The sequence below is a fragment of the Phyllosticta citribraziliensis genome, assembly GCF_038025025.1.
Source record: "Phyllosticta citribraziliensis strain CPC 17464 chromosome Unknown J3D65scaffold_6, whole genome shotgun sequence".
Classification (NCBI taxonomy): Eukaryota; Fungi; Ascomycota; class Dothideomycetes; order Botryosphaeriales; family Phyllostictaceae; genus Phyllosticta; species Phyllosticta citribraziliensis.
The window spans coordinates 1,054,518-1,070,110 of record NW_027117343.1 but is presented as its reverse complement, the minus strand read 5'-3'; the positions used below and the strand labels follow the sequence as shown (position 1 = coordinate 1,070,110).

The 15,593-nt window shown below is 56.0% G+C and overlaps 5 protein-coding genes across 5 annotated transcripts; 4 read left to right on the top strand and 1 right to left on the bottom strand.

Annotated features, from left to right (window-relative positions):
* Positions 1-1,960: 1,960 nt before the first annotated feature.
* J3D65DRAFT_553220 (uncharacterized protein) lies at positions 1,961-3,397 on the top strand (the record flags this gene model as incomplete). The annotated part of the gene is made up of 2 exons (XM_066797119.1): positions 1,961-2,015; positions 2,073-3,397. The coding sequence occupies 2 exons, from the start codon at positions 1,961-1,963 to the stop codon at positions 3,395-3,397; spliced, it is 1,380 nt and encodes a 459-aa protein (XP_066655285.1).
* A 1,356-nt stretch (positions 3,398-4,753) lies between these two features.
* On the top strand, positions 4,754-6,560 carry J3D65DRAFT_696277 (uncharacterized protein; the record flags this gene model as incomplete). The annotated part of the gene is made up of 3 exons (XM_066804025.1): positions 4,754-4,817; positions 4,867-6,102; positions 6,159-6,560. The coding sequence occupies 3 exons, from the start codon at positions 4,754-4,756 to the stop codon at positions 6,284-6,286; spliced, it is 1,428 nt and encodes a 475-aa protein (XP_066655284.1). The 3' UTR covers positions 6,287-6,560.
* Positions 6,561-7,805: 1,245 nt separating this feature from the next.
* Positions 7,806-8,888, bottom strand: J3D65DRAFT_645894 (acetylxylan esterase A; the record flags this gene model as incomplete). The annotated part of the gene is made up of 3 exons (XM_066802240.1): positions 7,806-8,264; positions 8,330-8,597; positions 8,692-8,888. The coding sequence occupies 3 exons, from the start codon at positions 8,886-8,888 to the stop codon at positions 7,806-7,808; spliced, it is 924 nt and encodes a 307-aa protein (XP_066655283.1).
* Positions 8,889-11,205: 2,317 nt separating this feature from the next.
* Positions 11,206-12,250, top strand: J3D65DRAFT_667816 (uncharacterized protein; the record flags this gene model as incomplete). The annotated part of the gene is made up of 4 exons (XM_066803054.1): positions 11,206-11,330; positions 11,384-11,522; positions 11,575-11,717; positions 11,770-12,250. 4 exons carry the CDS (start codon positions 11,206-11,208, stop codon positions 12,248-12,250), a joined length of 888 nt encoding a protein of 295 aa, XP_066655282.1.
* Positions 12,251-12,812: 562 nt separating this feature from the next.
* On the top strand, positions 12,813-14,207 carry J3D65DRAFT_624508 (uncharacterized protein). Its single transcript, XM_066800258.1, has 3 exons — positions 12,813-13,032; positions 13,082-13,211; positions 13,281-14,207. Exons 1-3 carry the CDS (start codon positions 12,947-12,949, stop codon positions 13,974-13,976), a joined length of 912 nt encoding a protein of 303 aa, XP_066655281.1. The 5' UTR covers positions 12,813-12,946; the 3' UTR covers positions 13,977-14,207.
* The last annotated feature ends 1,386 nt before the right edge of the window (positions 14,208-15,593 follow it).

Here is a 15,593-nt window from a genome sequence, read left to right as displayed (position 1 = left end):
TGGGATGCGTCGTATCGGTGCTCGTGCTCGATTCAGGACGCGCTGCGCTGTGAGGGAGTGAGTGGAAGGGGCAGCGTGCCTGTCCGTGAAGATGCGGAGGCGTGTCGTGATTCATCGAGGGCAGTGCGGCTGTTCGGGCCATGCTGTCGTGTCTGTGGCGGGCCGGCGAGGTTCGGGTCGACGGTCGAAGAGGATTGAAGTCCTTGAGGGCGTTGGTTCTCCCTTGTTCCCATGAACGCGACCTGCTCTGGAAAGCAGGCATGATGAATCTTCGCCCCTCAGATCCAAAACGCCAGCATCACTCATCTCCTCCCCGAAGGCGTCTTGATGGCATCGACGACGACCTTGATGATCATGACCATCGTGTCACCCAACGTCGGCCTGTGCTCCTCATAGCCTCTCTTCTTCGCCCCCGCATTCTTCCTCCCTCTGCCACCCCTCCCTTCCCTCCTGCCCTCGCTCTTCCGCCGCGGCTGCTTGCCCCCTCTGTAGTACCCGTCGTCTTCGCGGTACATGGCGGGCGCGGTGGGCGCGACGTAGCGGGTCATGCGCTGGTCCTGGCCGTGCGGTGTTGGTTGACCGCGGTACAGTTGGAGTTGTTGGTGATGATGGGCTTGGCTGACGGAGGCGGCAGTGGTCGATGGAGCAGAAGGCGCACTGCTGTATGCCGTCGTCGACGGCGGAGGCGTGTGTGTGTAGGCGGCCGGATGGTACTCTGGTTGTGCAGGGGCAGCGCGCACAGGGCCAGAGCCGTATTCGTAGGCCACGGAGCCGGGCATGATGATGGATTTATAATGATAAAGCTGATGAATACTGGAGAAGGTGATGGAAAATGGTTCAAGTCTTTCTGCTTCGTCTTGTGGAATGGTCTTGGCGATGATGTAGGTGTGTGTGGAGAGATGTCCGAGGACAGTCCGTTTGTGATCCGGGGGTCATGGAGCTTTTGAGACGTGAGTCTGGGGACGTTTCCGATGGGCTCTCCTCAGAGCGGGCTGCAAGGCTGACTGGATGTGGAGAAAGAATGCAGTGGTGGTTCATGCAGTTGGCAGGGGGTGTGAAGACAAGTGTAGCAGAAAAAAGGTAAAGACGACAAGGAGACTTTTTCGTCAGTCGGGGAGACGGGAGTATCAGAGGTAACCGGGGCACAAGCCGCGAGAGAGTGTTTATGAATGGAGAATTTCGTATACAGATCCTATACTGTGGTCAGCAGTCGTAGTCATTTCACACTGCCGCGATGTCTGTATGCAGCAAGTCGATTGGGCAGGTAGCAGCATGCAATGGGCAAATAGTGTGCGCCTGCAAGACTAAAACAGAGCACGTGGATCGCCAGACAGCGGCAACGGTGCAAGGGTGTGTAGTAAAAGCTTCCTGGCACCGGTGACGTTTCGCACTGAGTCGACGCTGACAAAGTGGTGGTGGCGACGACGACGAGAGGAGAATGACTGAGAGCTTGAGCTTGCCCTTGCGCAGGGCTGACTGCGAGCTTGAATCGTCGGTCCGGTGAGCCGATCGAGGCTCCGGGAGTCTGCCGAAGCCGCGACATGGTCATGGCACCGTTGCCGTCGTTGTCGATGTTGTTGTTGAGAGGCAGTCAACATGAAGGTGGAGCGGCTGTTTGGCGAGGGCGGACGAGCCGGTGCCTTGGGTGCACAGCAGAGGTGCCTCCTTGGGTGGCTCCGCCTCACGCGCGCGACCGAGAGGGATCGTCAGGTCTCCGGATGGGGCAAGGCAGAAGGCAGAAGGCATTCAGGCTCAGGCTCAGGCTCAGGCTCACTCCGCCTCTCCACCCGCCTCTCAGCCCCGATATCACCATCCGCCAAGAACCAAAGCCACTGGTCTTCGTCATTGTCGCCTGCCTGCGGAATCAGACGTCGCCCAACTTATTTCATTGCCGCTGCGCCCTCGCTACTGCCCTCCCATCCACACCACCATACAAAGCATCTCCCGGCAAGCCGTGGCCATGTCATACTACGGACAACCTCCAGCCGGCTACGCGCCACCATACCAACAGAATTGTGAGTTGCCTGCTGCGCATCGCCTAGCACTTGGCGCTAACGGCATCGACATAAAAGACTCTCCCCAGCCTGGATACAGTCAGCCCGCACATCCGCAACATCACCATCAACCATCTTATCCTCACCAACAAGCCTACAACCAACCGCCCCCCATGCAGAACCAATACCCTCCCCCAGGCTATCCGCCGCAGGGCTACGGCGCTCCTCCACCAGGCCAGTGGGGTGCTCCTCCGCCCCAAGGTTACCCTCCGCCCCAGCAAGGCTACGGTGCTCCTCCGCCAGGCCAATATGCCTCTCCGCCGCCGGGACAATATCCTCCTCCACAGCAGGGCTTTGGCGGTCCGCCGCCCGGCCAATACGGAGCTCCCCCGCCACAGCAATATGGCGCTCCCTACGGCGCGCCCGTTGCGCCAACGCCACCGTCTCTTGGATACGCCCCTCAGATGCCATTTGTGGACACGACCATGCACGCCGAAGCTTTGCGCAAAGCCATGAAGGGCTTCGGTACGAACGAGCGAGAAGTCATTCGCGTCCTCTCCAAGTTGGACCCGGTTCAGATGCATTCTCTGCGCCAAACCTACAACCAGCGCTTCATGCGCGACCTGCTGAAAGACGTCGAAAAGGAAACCAGCGGCGACTTTCGCAATGCGCTTTTGGCATGCGCGCGTGGGCCGCTGCAACAGGACTGCCACGTACTCTACCACGCAATGAGAGGCGCTGGAACCAAGGAGTCGGACCTCAACGACGTCCTCTGCAACAGGGTCAACGCCGATGTGCACGCCATCAAGGCCGAGTACAGGAGGATGTATGGACGCGAACTCGAAAACGACTTGAGGGGCGATCTCTCGGCCAACACAGAGATGCTCTTCCTCATGTTGACTGGCGGCCGCAGACAAGAAGATTCGGCGCCTGTGATTCCTCAGCAGATTGAGCAAGCAGCGACGGACCTGCAGGGAGCGTTTGGCAGCGGGGTAGTCGGACTCAACAAGAACGGGACCCGGGCGTGCGAAATCCTCACGTCGCACAACGATGCGCAGCTGCGCGCCATTGACCAAACATTCCTGCAGCGGTACCGCAAGTCTCTGCTCAAGGAAATCGACTCGCGGTTCAGCGGGCACATGAAGGACGCGCTGCACCTGTTTGTAGCAAGAGCGCTCGACAGGCCCAAGTCTGACGCCGAGATGCTTGAAGACGCCATGGCTGGAGCGGGGACGCACGACCGCCACCTCATCGACCGAGTGGCGCGATGCCACTGGAACCGAAACTACATGGCGGCAGTCAAGCAAGCATACCACTCGAGGTATAACAAGGATTTGATTCGTCGGATACAAGGCGAGACGAGGGGCGACTACGAGAGGATGCTGGTGGCCATGGTGGAGTAATGACAATGACGCCTCCCCTGTCCAGGGCGGGACGGGAAGACGACGACGATGGTGGTTTTTGATTCGACAGCGACGGGTGGAAGGATTTTGCGTTGGTGTCGTGCGAGTGGCTGCTGAGGGCTTGTTTTGATGATGGTCAAGGTTGGACTTGTATACCCTGCATTGGTTAGGTTGGGCTGCGAAACAGAAAGTTGGAAGAGGCATTGGTGCGCTGGACACGGTGAAGATGTTTCGAAACCAGGAGAATCGAAACAGCCGCAGAAGGCGAGAAGCAATTAGTTTAGGTAGCAATTGGAGAAAAGGGTCAAGTTGGAGTTGCAGGGCGTGGCCAGTGCAGTGGATCTGCGAGTGTGATCTACACAGGCGTCGGCCAGGGCCCACGGGCCCTTCTGCAATCTGCAGCACCCACCCAGTCAGTCAAGGAAGAAAAGCAGGTTTTCGATGGCCTTCCGAGTTCCGTCTGCCGGCTGCCCTTCCGTTGTCCGCCCTTGTCTGCTCACTCACCACCACCAAGCCAAGTCTTGCAGTACTGTACGGCTCTTCCAGCTCCTCCGACAGGCACAACCAAAACCACACCACACCTACCTGACAGCCTCAGCCCGACGGATTGGCCCACCGCAGACGAGACGAGACGGACGGAAAAGGCGCCGGTGACGTAGTTAGCGCCCGAGCCCCGTGCCGTGTGTCCGACCAGGCCTTCCCAACCTCTTGTTCTGGATCCGGGGTTTCGGCTGCCGCTGCCATCAACCACCCCCCGGCTATCATCGCGCTCTCACACTTTTCATAAACACCCACCTCAGGTCGACCCTTCACCGTCCCTGCATGGCCTCTCCTCAGCATCCCCAGAGCGGCCAGCCCGCCTCTCCCGGCCGTCGCCATTCTTCAGCAACTCCTGAAATCGTGCATGCGTCGGCTGCAAGCGACCGAGGCTCGCCTTCGCGCCAAAGCAACCCTTCCCCCCGCCGATTTCCAGTACGACCCGACTTGATTCGTCCCCAAACCATCCGCCTCCGTCGCCTGCCATCCACCTCGATCCCGAGGCTCGAGACCATCCAAAGCCCCGTCGACGGGCCACCTCCACAAGATGACGACCAATGGCAAGCAAATCGCCGCCGCAGCAGCTCCGAGCCGCAGCGTCCGTCCTTCAACCCGGCCGACCAGGCCCAGACACGGACCCCGATGAATAATATGCCCTCTGTTCCCGAGTTGCCTCCGAACACTGCTGTGGAAAATTATGAGCCTGTCGAACCCTCGAGCAGGCCTGCCACGGCCAACGCGCCACCGGGCCCTGGCCGGCTGAGAAGAATGAGTACTGCTGCGTTGGGCGGTCTTGGTCGCAATCGCACAACTGCCCAAATGTCTCAGCTTCCGCCAGAGCTCGAATACGATCCCAGGATTGTAGATCTGCTCGATGTTATTGGTGCGTCATGTCAAAGACTCATTGTTGCGCGCGTGCTGACAACTTCAAGATCCCGAGGTCTCCACCCTCAACTCCCTCACCAATGTCCAAAACTCCCTCTTCGTCCCGGATCTTGGAAGGTTCGTCAACCGGAGTTCAGCATACCAACTGTCGCGGCGTCCGACACGAATCGATGAACCAGCGTCGGGGGAAGAGAAAGTTGGCCTGGCTGCAGCGCCTACGGAACCCATATCAAGACAACCTACTGCCACCACTGTACAGACGCAGGCGACAGAACGGCCACAGACAGCAGAACGGCCGCATTTGGATCGCACCTTCAGCATTACCTCGGTGCTGAGCGAAAACCGCCATGCAGTCCTTCCACACGGAATCTCCCTGGAAGGATGGTCTGAAGAGGAGAAACTCGAGCTTGACGATCATGTCAGGCACATGTTACACTCTCGCAGATCCAGGATAAAACGATCTTTGAAGGGGTTTGGCAAGTACGTCAGCACGCCGCTGGGCTTTCTCGTCACGCTCTACGCTACCCTCATCACGCTGTTCGGCCTGGCGTGGGTGCTGTTTCTCATTGGTTGGATCTACGTGGGAAACAAGCAGCTCTACATCATCAACATCATCGACAACGTCCTCGTCGCCCTCTTCGCCATTGTTGGAGACGGCCTGGCACCCTTCCGCGTCATTGACACGTATCACATGATATACATCGCCCACTATCACCGTTTGACCTGGAAGATTCGCCAAAAGAAAAAGCTGCCCACTCTCGAAAACGAAAACGACCTGCCAGAGCAGACGGCAAAAGAAGAAGACGTCGAGACAGGGCGCATTGAAAAGGAGGAGCTCAGCGTTCTGACAGAAAAGCAACAGAAGAAGCTCGAGCACCACCAGAAGAAGTTTTGCAAGTCGCACACCTTTTACAAACCCCACGAGACTGAGACACACTTTGCCTTTCCGCTGCGGCTCCTCGTTGCTGTTGTCATTCTCTTGGACTTGCACTCCTGTTTTCAAATTGCCCTCGGCGCCTGCACATGGGGCATTCCCTACAAGACGCGCCCACAGGCTCTCACCGCCACTATTCTCTCCTGCTCCATTACTGTCAACATTACTGCGGGGATTGTCATCAGCGTCGGTGACCGCATGTCGCGCAAGAAGGACGTCATCGAGCGCATGTCCCGCCAGGAACTCACCGAGGAGGCAATCAAGAAGATGGAGAAGAGACAGGAGAAGCAAGAAGATCGCATGCGAGCCATTGACGAAGATCCAGAGGGTGAACAGGATGCCCGCAAGGGTCGCATGTCGTTGGATGTCTTCAGAAAGAGTTTGGATGTGACGCGTGGCCGCAAGAGTATGGACAAGAAACGAACGCTCAGGACGGAGAGCTCAAACAGCGGGAGTGCGAGTGGCGAGGAAAGCTTCAGTCTCAGGAGCCCGACGCGCGAGATTCCAGAAGAGGCGGAGGAGGACGGCCATGACAACAATAAGGCGCTGGCGGCCGAGGCCAAGGAGCAGCCGCAGGCGTCGAGCAGTCGTAGCTCCATGCCTCTCGCGGGCAAAGTCGGATCCTCGTCGTCGGATTGAGGCGATGAGAATATGGATTGAGAACGCAGACTGCTGGCCGGCTCGAGAAGTCATCGCGCTGCGCAAAAGCGGACGGACGGTCTTTGCTCCCAAGGAGATAAACAGGACGTCCTCTTGTCAAGGGCTGCTGTCACGACACCGCCCCTCCCTGTTCGACGCACTGCCATTGGCATCCCGTCCACGAGGCTACTTCCTGCCTCACTCTCTACGCAGTAGATGCGCTCGCATCAATCATGCATCAACATTTTCAAGCATGGCGCTTTCCTTCTTGCATGCCCCCTCTCTATGCATCTTTCCTTCTCCAAAGTCTGACGTCCCCCCCTTTTCTTCTTTTTGGAATGTCTTTCCTCCCACTTACACTTGCACTTATATATCTTTTAATCACGAGCGCACGAGATGGACAGAGGGACCTGCATCGGTCCAAGTAAGCAGATGACTTTTGTGTAATCAAGCAAACCGGGCAGGCGGTGCGATGCATGTTTTGGGCTCTGTTGTCCTGGAGGAGAATTTGGTGCATGCAATTCGAGAGAGAGAGGGATCTCTGGGTTTCTTCATGGCGAGCATTCGTGTCTCCTTTCGGCGCTTCGACTTGCCGATATCTTGACGGAGACGGACGGCATGGGTCGTGGCTCATTGCCGCAGCGGCAGCATCAGGACGTGCTAGACGGACGACTCCGGAGCTCCGTCAGGGTCCAGGTGTCTCTGGGTGAACGGCACGGCGGACAAGAAAAGTCCGGGAAAATGTTGAGGTCGGACGGACGGTCGGACGAATGGACGCGGGGGAGAACTGCTGCCGCTGCGAACGGCGAGTCAGTCAGTGTGCCTGTCTTCTCTTGCCTACCTTTGCACCAGGCGACGAGGACGGAACAGGGGTAGTAAAAGAAGGAGAAGAAGAACAGAAGGTGGTAATAATAGATTTGCTCGTCTCGTCTGTCTTGTAGAGATGCGCGCCCACGCGTACGTTCTCATTCCTTGTTCCCTTTGTTTGCTGTTACTTTTCTTTTGTAACTTCAAACAACAACTCGTATCGTGCCGCATGGAGAAAAGAAAAAAAGAAAAAACGCCGTGGATGTGGCAGAAGCAGCATCAGCAGCAGCTACCGCATCACCGCATCACAAGTCGAGCAAAAAATAAATGTATGTATGCATTTTCCTTCCCTCCTATACCTTAGTTACAAGCCCAACCACCCGATCCAAATACACGCAGTATCTATGCGTTCTCTTTCTCGCACCCGTACTTTTTACCGCCTCTTCCTGTCTGGTTACATACCTCACTTGCTCCACGGTCCTATGCTGATTGCTATGTGGCGCTACGCCTATCTATCCGCTGCCTCCACGGCGGCCATTGTTCGATATTTACCACACCACATGTATCCACAACGCTGCATCCGTCGCCGAGCTGCCTACCACATCCTCAACCAAGCCCAAACCACTTCATATCATCATCACCCCTACACGGCACCGTATGTCCCGTGGCATCCGCCCACACGGCCTCCAACTTCTCCCCAAAAACATTCGTGTTCCAGCTCTGCTGCGGCTCGCCATTTTTCCTCTGCTTGGGCTGGTCCTCGTCATATCCAAAGACGCCGCACCACTGCTTGATCTCCTCGCGGTAGTTGGTCGGGTTGAGCACCGCGTCGTCGGCGCCGTGGTAGATGCGCATGCGCGGCCGCTTGCTCTCGCTCGTCGCGCCCGAGTCCATGGCCCGCACCATGGCCGCCCACGCCGAGCGCGTCTTGGTGACTTCGCCTTTCGCGCACGGCTGCGACCATTCGTCGACTTTTTCCGATGTGCTGCGGAAGCAGCCGGCTGGCACGCCCGAGTAGACGGTTGCGGCGCTGATGAGCTCGGGGTAGGTTGCGGCGAGGACGTTCTGTGGGCTGCGTCAGTCGCTTGTCTTTACAACTTCGAGGTGGGCTTTTTGGGGGAGACGCTTACGGTCATCATGGCTCCTGAACTGCTGCCGACGACATACACTTTGGACTTGTCGGCCCGGTACTTTGAAGTAGCGTACTTGATCTGGTTGGCGATGCTGGTGCTGTCGCCGCCACCCTCGTGGCGGAGAGTCTGCGGCGAGCTGACGTCCCAGCAACCACCCTGGTGAGGACTGCTTGGGTAGACGATGATGAAGTTTTTCTTTTGCTGCGCCAGTTTTTGGTAAGGCGTGCCATCGGCGTAGCCCTGAGCGGAGCCCTGGCACCAATGGCTGTTTGAAGTCAGTCAAGAGCGAAGCTCAGATCGTAGAGAAGCTTCAAATGGGATGGATGGGTTCCTCGTGGGACAGGAGAGCGGCCACTTACATGGCAACCAGCACAGCAGGATTCTGTCTCACTCCTGGGGGAACATAAACAAACATCGAAACTCCAGCTGAGTTGGGACCGTAGTCTTTGACCTCCTGCAATTGTACGCCGCGTTTTGCGAGAGCCGCCGCTTGTACCGCAACGCCGAACAGAAAGACAGTCGCGAGAATCGAACGGAAAAGCCGCACGACCAACATCGTAAGGAGTGTGTAGATGGTCTCAGTAAGCCAAAAGATGAAAAGAGGGTGGAGTAAAGAGCGAGGGAACGAGTGACGATGCTTGGCAGACGATAGTGAGTGACGAAGAGCGGTGTACCAAGAATCCAATAAGGGAAGCAAGAAGACATCACCACAATAAGACAGCCCGCTCGAAATGAACCAGCGGAGCTAGTCATCGCGCAGAAAACCGAGCAACGCGCCCAGCATCCATCAATATGGCGCGGAATATGCCTCTCGTCAGGGTCGTCCCCGTCGCGACCGTATTGCGCAAAACGGCGGCAGTTAGTTCGCCGATTGACCTGGGCTGATTTTGCAAAGGCGGCCCGCAGCGACGGCCGTTCCGTTTCAGGAACGCTCATGGGCCGAGGCTGAGGATAGGCTGAGCGAATGGTCTCTTCAAATTGATTTTCATGAAGACTTTCTGATGGGCAATCCACAAGGTCACGACGGAGACATAACTCGACCGTTGGAAAGTTGTGTCTTTGAGCTCATGCAGGTTGACTTAATAAGACTGGCTACTTTTCGACATGATGCTCTCAATGTCAGCCTTTGTTCCAAAATAAACCAAAGGGCAAGCAGGGAGACGAAAGAAAACCCCCTGTCGCCCAGGAACCCCGTCCATCTCGGCAGAATACTTGTTTACCAACGCCTCGGTAGCAAAGCGCATCGTCCACCAACGGGGCCGCGGATCCCTGATCGACCGACCGGTCGTCTGCAGGCATGCCAAAATCCGAGGAATGTTCTAGCCCATGTGCCCAACCTGAGGCGCCTGTTTGTCTTTCGGCGTTGCCTGAACAGGCATCGCCAGCGGTGGGGATGGAGCGGATGTGGCCCAGGTGTATAGTAAAAGACGCTCCGTTGTCAAACGCGATTTGCGTCGAGCACTGGGTGTTTCGGGATACGCCGTAATGCTGCTTTGGGCGCCTGGGGGTTCGTATGCGGGGATGTTGCGGGTTGGGAGCATGGCAACTGCCACAGGTTGCGATTTTCAAAGGCTTGTTCGTCGTCTTTCCGCGAAGAGTCTGGGGAAGCTTACTTTGCTGTAGATATGCTTGAATTAGCGGATGCGCTTGGTGTGATATGCTTACCGTACTTGTTCGGTAGTTCGACGTCCCTTCGACGGCCTAGCTCTTGGAGCTCCGTTTGTATACCGGAGCCAGCGTTCGATGCGCAATTTCTCAATCGCTGGCGACCGCATTCGCCTCAATCCGGTGCATTCCTTCCATCGTCGATTTCTGTATCGCCAACACTTGTTGCGGGTTCGAGCGACTACCACGAGCCCAGGTCAAAAGACAAGCGCGGAATTTGCTGCCCGAATTACAAAAACTCGGTAAACGCGACCGTTGTGCCCGTAGAATAAATTTGACCTGCCAGCCTTACGGAGCGTTGCTCGTAGTGCCAACGGCGGACAAGCAACCGTTCCTGGATCGAGTATGGAGGCGTCGGAGAAAGGGAGGGTGATCCTGGCCTGCAAGGTGCCGAGGTGCTGGGTGAGATTAAAACAGTAACCGGCTGGCCTGAGAGGCTGTCAATCGCTTTTTGTTCGATGCAGACGTCATTCTGAGGCCGGAGAGGAATCGATCTAGGGCTGAGTGGTATTTGAGCTGCTCAGGGTCTCGATCGACAATTCCACTTTCGATGAACCTGCTTGTGGTTTGCTGGCATGTCCAACCGAAGGCGCTGCTCGCAACCGATCAGGAAGGGAAGGTTATTGCGACCGTTTGACGACGCTCCTAGGTGGTCAGAACCTCTGGCCTCCATCCTCTCGCTCGGTGACATTTGCTGAGCCGAAGCAAGCAAAGAAATGCACGTCCTGGGTGGATGTCGAAATCACCCGTGGCGGGAATGGGGTTCGGACAACTGCATATTTCGACATCGTGCCTCGCGACTCGTTCAGGGTATGGCCAGAGGTGAAAGCGACGCTTGGCTGCCAACGTCGTCAGCAGAGGAAGAGTTGTCGAGGGCGGTGGTTGATGAGTTGGGTAGGTACGAGTGAGGACATGCGTGTCGGTCTATACGTCCCCTGCGGACGGACCATAAGCGAGCTGGCGACCATAAGCGAGATCCCGAAAAGGAAGGTAAGGTAGGCACCGATCAAGTCTCATATTTTCCCTCGCTCAGAATGTTAGCCTTTGTTGACGAATAGTAGGAAAAGCAACCGTTAGAAAAACGATGGGACACATTGATACGGTCCTGCACCAACACGCCGCCCACAATGCCGAGCTATTTCTGTCATTGTTCCTTTCCCCCAGTCTTTGACACGACAAAACCACAACCTTCCCCCTCACGTTCAGCCATGGCTGAAGAAGTTCCAGCAGGTCCAACAGGACCGCTCATGATTCAGCCAGCCGGCGGAATGAACCCCAACCCCGCGACAGAGAGCAGCGAGCGGCGTCCAACCCCATCGGAAGTTCTGGCAGAGTAAGACTGGCTGCGCATCACGTTCTTTGGCGAACAAGGCTCACACATTACAGGATTGTCTCGCGCCGTGGCTACCATGGAAAACCAGACCTGAAGGTCACCACCAACGACGGTCAAGAGTACAACGTCCACAAAGACGTGCTGCGTCCTCGCTCCAGCTTCTTCCGAGCTGCAATGGATGGACCATTCAAGGTACAACACCCGACCCCGCTCACGCTTCCACGAGATTCTGACATTTCCGCAGGAAGGGGTGACTGGAATCCTTCCATTGCACAACGACCCCCCCGGTGCCGTTGCTGCCCTTCTCCAGTTCGTCTATACTGGAGATTACGAGCTCTTTTACCCGGAGCACTATTCGTGGGATGGATTCTTCCATCTCGATGTCTAGTATGCCCTTGCTCATCATTCAAAACACGAATCGGAACTGACTCAATTGCAGTGTTATCGGAGACCTTTACAATATTGAGTCTCTCATTCGCCGTGGAACCTACTGGTTCAAAGAGGCGTGCCGTGAGCGCGAGTCCGATTCCACCCTCAGCCTTCTGCTCGAAGTGGTGCCGTACATTTACGCGTTCATTCCCGAGGGAGCGGCTGACAGAGGCATCCACAACTACGTCCTAGAGTTGGCCAAAGACAATCTGGATCACCTCATCAAGGATCTCGATTTCTTGGAATTGCTGAAGGAAGAGGACACTTTCCGCATCTCTCTCGCAAGCCACAAGCAAAGAGCGTCCGCCAGGCTTCATGACCACGTCCTCGAGCTCCAGGGCGAAATCGCGAAGACAGACACTCTTCGCTATGGCTGCCCCAACTGCCGTCACTGGATGACCTCTAACGAACTTCGCGGTCTTAAGAACATCTACTGCCCGGCTTGCAAGAAGATCTTCGTCGCAAACGCTTGCATTATCGGCACGACCTAGGAGGACGAAGAGTACGAAGAGGAGGGGATGAGTGAATAATGAAAGGTCCTTCTAGAGGTCAATGGAGTGGTTCTAGACATCTGTGGGTGGTGAACCTGGTGGATCGGGTGGATATTCAATCCACATCTACATAGACAGGAGGGTCTGCTCAAAGTCCAAGCAAGAGGCATGTCAGCCTCGCATCACTGTCTACCCAGTGGAACTTTGGCCGCACGACATTTCGTCAGCGAGTCTGAGTACGTAGCCAATGTTCTTCGTCGTCTTCGTCGAGACGAAGGCAAATGAAAGCTCCACTCGTTCACTGCGTTCACTCATCGTGTATAAATCCATTGCCTGCAAAGCTTTCTGCTTTTCCGACTCCACGTACTGTGAGGGCTATAGGGGGAGTAATCAAAAACGCCTTTGCCGTGTCCAAAAACGTGGCGGGCCAAGGGGTAGAGTCATGTGTGCGCTGTCGGCGCGGTTATACTCGCTTATGGCGGTATCTGCGCCTGCAGGCCTCATGGTCAATGTACGTCGGGAGTTGCACGCTGGTGACTCCATCTTTTTCTTTTCCTTTGCAGCAACACCGCCGCTGCGCGTCTACCCAACGCCCACACCCGTCCCTCTCCATCACACCCTCTTGACCTCAAGCACCACTCCCTCTCCACCTCACTCGCTCACAGGAGCCAGTGATGGTCGATTCTACCCTTCGCAATGGCTTCCACATCGCCGCCGGACAAATCTGAGTCTCAAAGTATGAGCACCAAGCCCAGCCCAGACCTTCTGTGGGCTCTCTATGCGTATGGTTATCAGTTTTCCGCCCAGTATCCCCTGACTGACCTTCCACAGTACCATTTCGCAACACGGTCCCACCGATCTCACAGTCCGCACCAGCGATGGCGGCGAATTCCATGTCCACAAAAAAGTGGTCTGTGAGAGGAGCTTGTTCTTCAACAATGCTCTCAATGGACCTTTCAAGGTGAGTATTTCTTTACGTCTGTTGCAAGTTCTCGCACGCGTGGAGGTCTTTCTGATTCGTTTGCCATAGGAAGCAGCCTCTGGCGTTATTGACATGCCCAACGATCCGCCCACGGCAATCATAGCGTTGCTGCAATTCACCTACAAGCGTGAGTATGATTGTCACGTCGTTGAAGGTCAGCCTGACTCGGAGCCTTGGCGCTTTCACCTCGACGCCTACATTGCTGGCTCAATTTACAACATTGTCTCGCTGAAGCACTACGCCAAGCGCCGATTCACGTCGACAATGTTTGGCCTGGGTCCATCTGGATACTCAGTGATTCCAAAGGCGATCTCAATTCTGTACGACTCAACTCCAGACACCGACAGGATTCTCCGGGATTGGCTCGAAGACTTCTCATTTCTTCAACTTGGCAAACTCATGACGGACCCTGAGTTTCTGGTGGTCATGGCGACCTTCGAGTCGTTCAGAGACGCTATCGCCCGCGCTACAAATGCCGAACGTGCCAGAGTTGAACGCCTCGACGACCATGTTGCTGACGTCCAATGGTTTGTCAAAAACCGGGTTTTCCATGGACCACCTGAGAGGGTTTATTACCGCTGTCCAAACTGCCGTTACAAGATGACTCTCAACGGACCTTCACAGCTAAAGACTGTCTACTGCGTCGGCTGCAAGCAAGTGTCCAATGACTACTGCTGGGACTGGGGACGATACGACCCATATACTGGTGAATCGGCCTCCACCACGGATATTGAAACGGTCTGAGGTGGCTTGGGAATCCCCCAAGAGGAGGAAGAAGCTTTGAGGTCAGGTGGTACTCGAGTTGAAGCGACGTCCTGTCGCAATCCAAAAGTTGCTGCAAACTTGCCATTTCCTCGACGTGTTCTTGGAAAGCAGCGAGCAGAGGCGACAGCACCTTTCATTCCCAGCCACTTGGTGAAACCAGGGAAGTATAAAGCGCGGAATAATACCAAAACCATTGGAAGCCGTTCAAAGGGTCCATGATAGCTTGCTTGCAAGGCATAGCTTGCCTGGCGGTCCAGGTAGCCCTACTATCCTGATTGCAACCTGTGTCATTGTTGTCTTCGAGCGTGAACTTATGACTGATTTCCAACACCGCCTCCGCACTCCTCACTCCTTCGCCCTGATTTTTCATCGCAGAGATTCAATATCGCTTTGATTGCCTTTACTGTTCGCAAGCTTTGGCTCCTTGGGTCCCCGTTCGGAACCGCGATGACAAGCCCTACCCGCAGCCCCGCGCAGCTTTCATGATGCAACGGCCTCTGCGCAAATCTCTTCGACAAGGCAGACACACTCCCTGCAGAAATGATCGACAGAGCTGGGACTCGTCCATAAATAGCGTCGAATTCTTCCACAAACCGGCAGCGCAGACCCAAGGCGGCGGACGAAGACGAGGCTATATGCCACGCACTCAGCATTTGTGTACAGTCCAGCTGAGCCAGCCTGTACGCCAATCACTGCCTCATGTACCTCTCTATTTCACCTCAGCCACTCTCTTAGTAGTACGCAGCCTGGCACAACGTAGGCCGACAGGCTTCAGTCCCAAGGCTGTAGGAACTCGTACAACATAGCCAGGGGCCTGACGGGACCTGACCGGCAAGGCGCACAAGCTAAAAGAGGGTGGGCCGGGAGACAAGGCGGGGGCGGCCTCTTCGCATCATCGCTGCGGCTGACGGGAGGCCGCGGGGCGTGTTTGTGTAGCGTGATATTAATGGACGCAATGTTTTCTCGATGGTAGGACCGGCAGCCTCATTGAACGAGGTTGGGAATGGTGTTTTCGTTGTCTTCGGGAACATTCTGGCGTCTCTTTTTTCAGTGCAATACTCAATGTGAGGCAGAGAGCAGAGAAAGGGGCAAACGGGGCGAAGAAAGAAAAGACGCAGCCAGCGTAAACGCAGCCATCAAGGCTGCATGAAGCAATGCGTCGTGCCGACAGCACGCAGCAAGCAGCATCATCCAGCAGAAAAGGGATGCCGAAAGACGTTGCGCATCCATCAACGCCCTAACCCATTCACAGCCCTCCTGCAGGTCCTCGGACAGCCCAACGCAGAATGGTACTCGCCTTATCATGACAGCCCGAAGGAAGAAGACGAATGGAGTCGCAAGATGCGTACAACCAACGCAATACCTAGCAGCCCAAAGCACTCTCACTCTGACAAGGCAACTTCCACGACCAACCAACGACACCGATTACGCTCGACGTGACGGCGTGGGTCTGCATCGCGTCGGCCGTGATTCGCCGCCCTCCTGTCGCGCGCTCGCCCAATCGCGACGTCTTCTTTCCTTCTCTTACTCCCCCTCTCTGTCGCCGTAGCCTGCGTCGCTTGCTCGCTGAGTGAGTGTGTGCTCGCATCCCAGCAC

Excerpts from the sequence above, each read along its gene's own strand:
- J3D65DRAFT_624508 (XM_066800258.1), top strand. The coding sequence starts at position 12,947 with ATGGCTTCCACATCGCCGCCGGACAAATCTGAGTCTCAAAGTATGAGC. Across the intron at positions 13,033-13,081 it reads CTTCTGTGGGCTCTCTATGC|TACCATTTCGCAACACGGTC; the intron begins GTATGGTTATCA and ends GACCTTCCACAG. Across the intron at positions 13,212-13,280 it reads CTCTCAATGGACCTTTCAAG|GAAGCAGCCTCTGGCGTTAT; the intron begins GTGAGTATTTCT and ends CGTTTGCCATAG.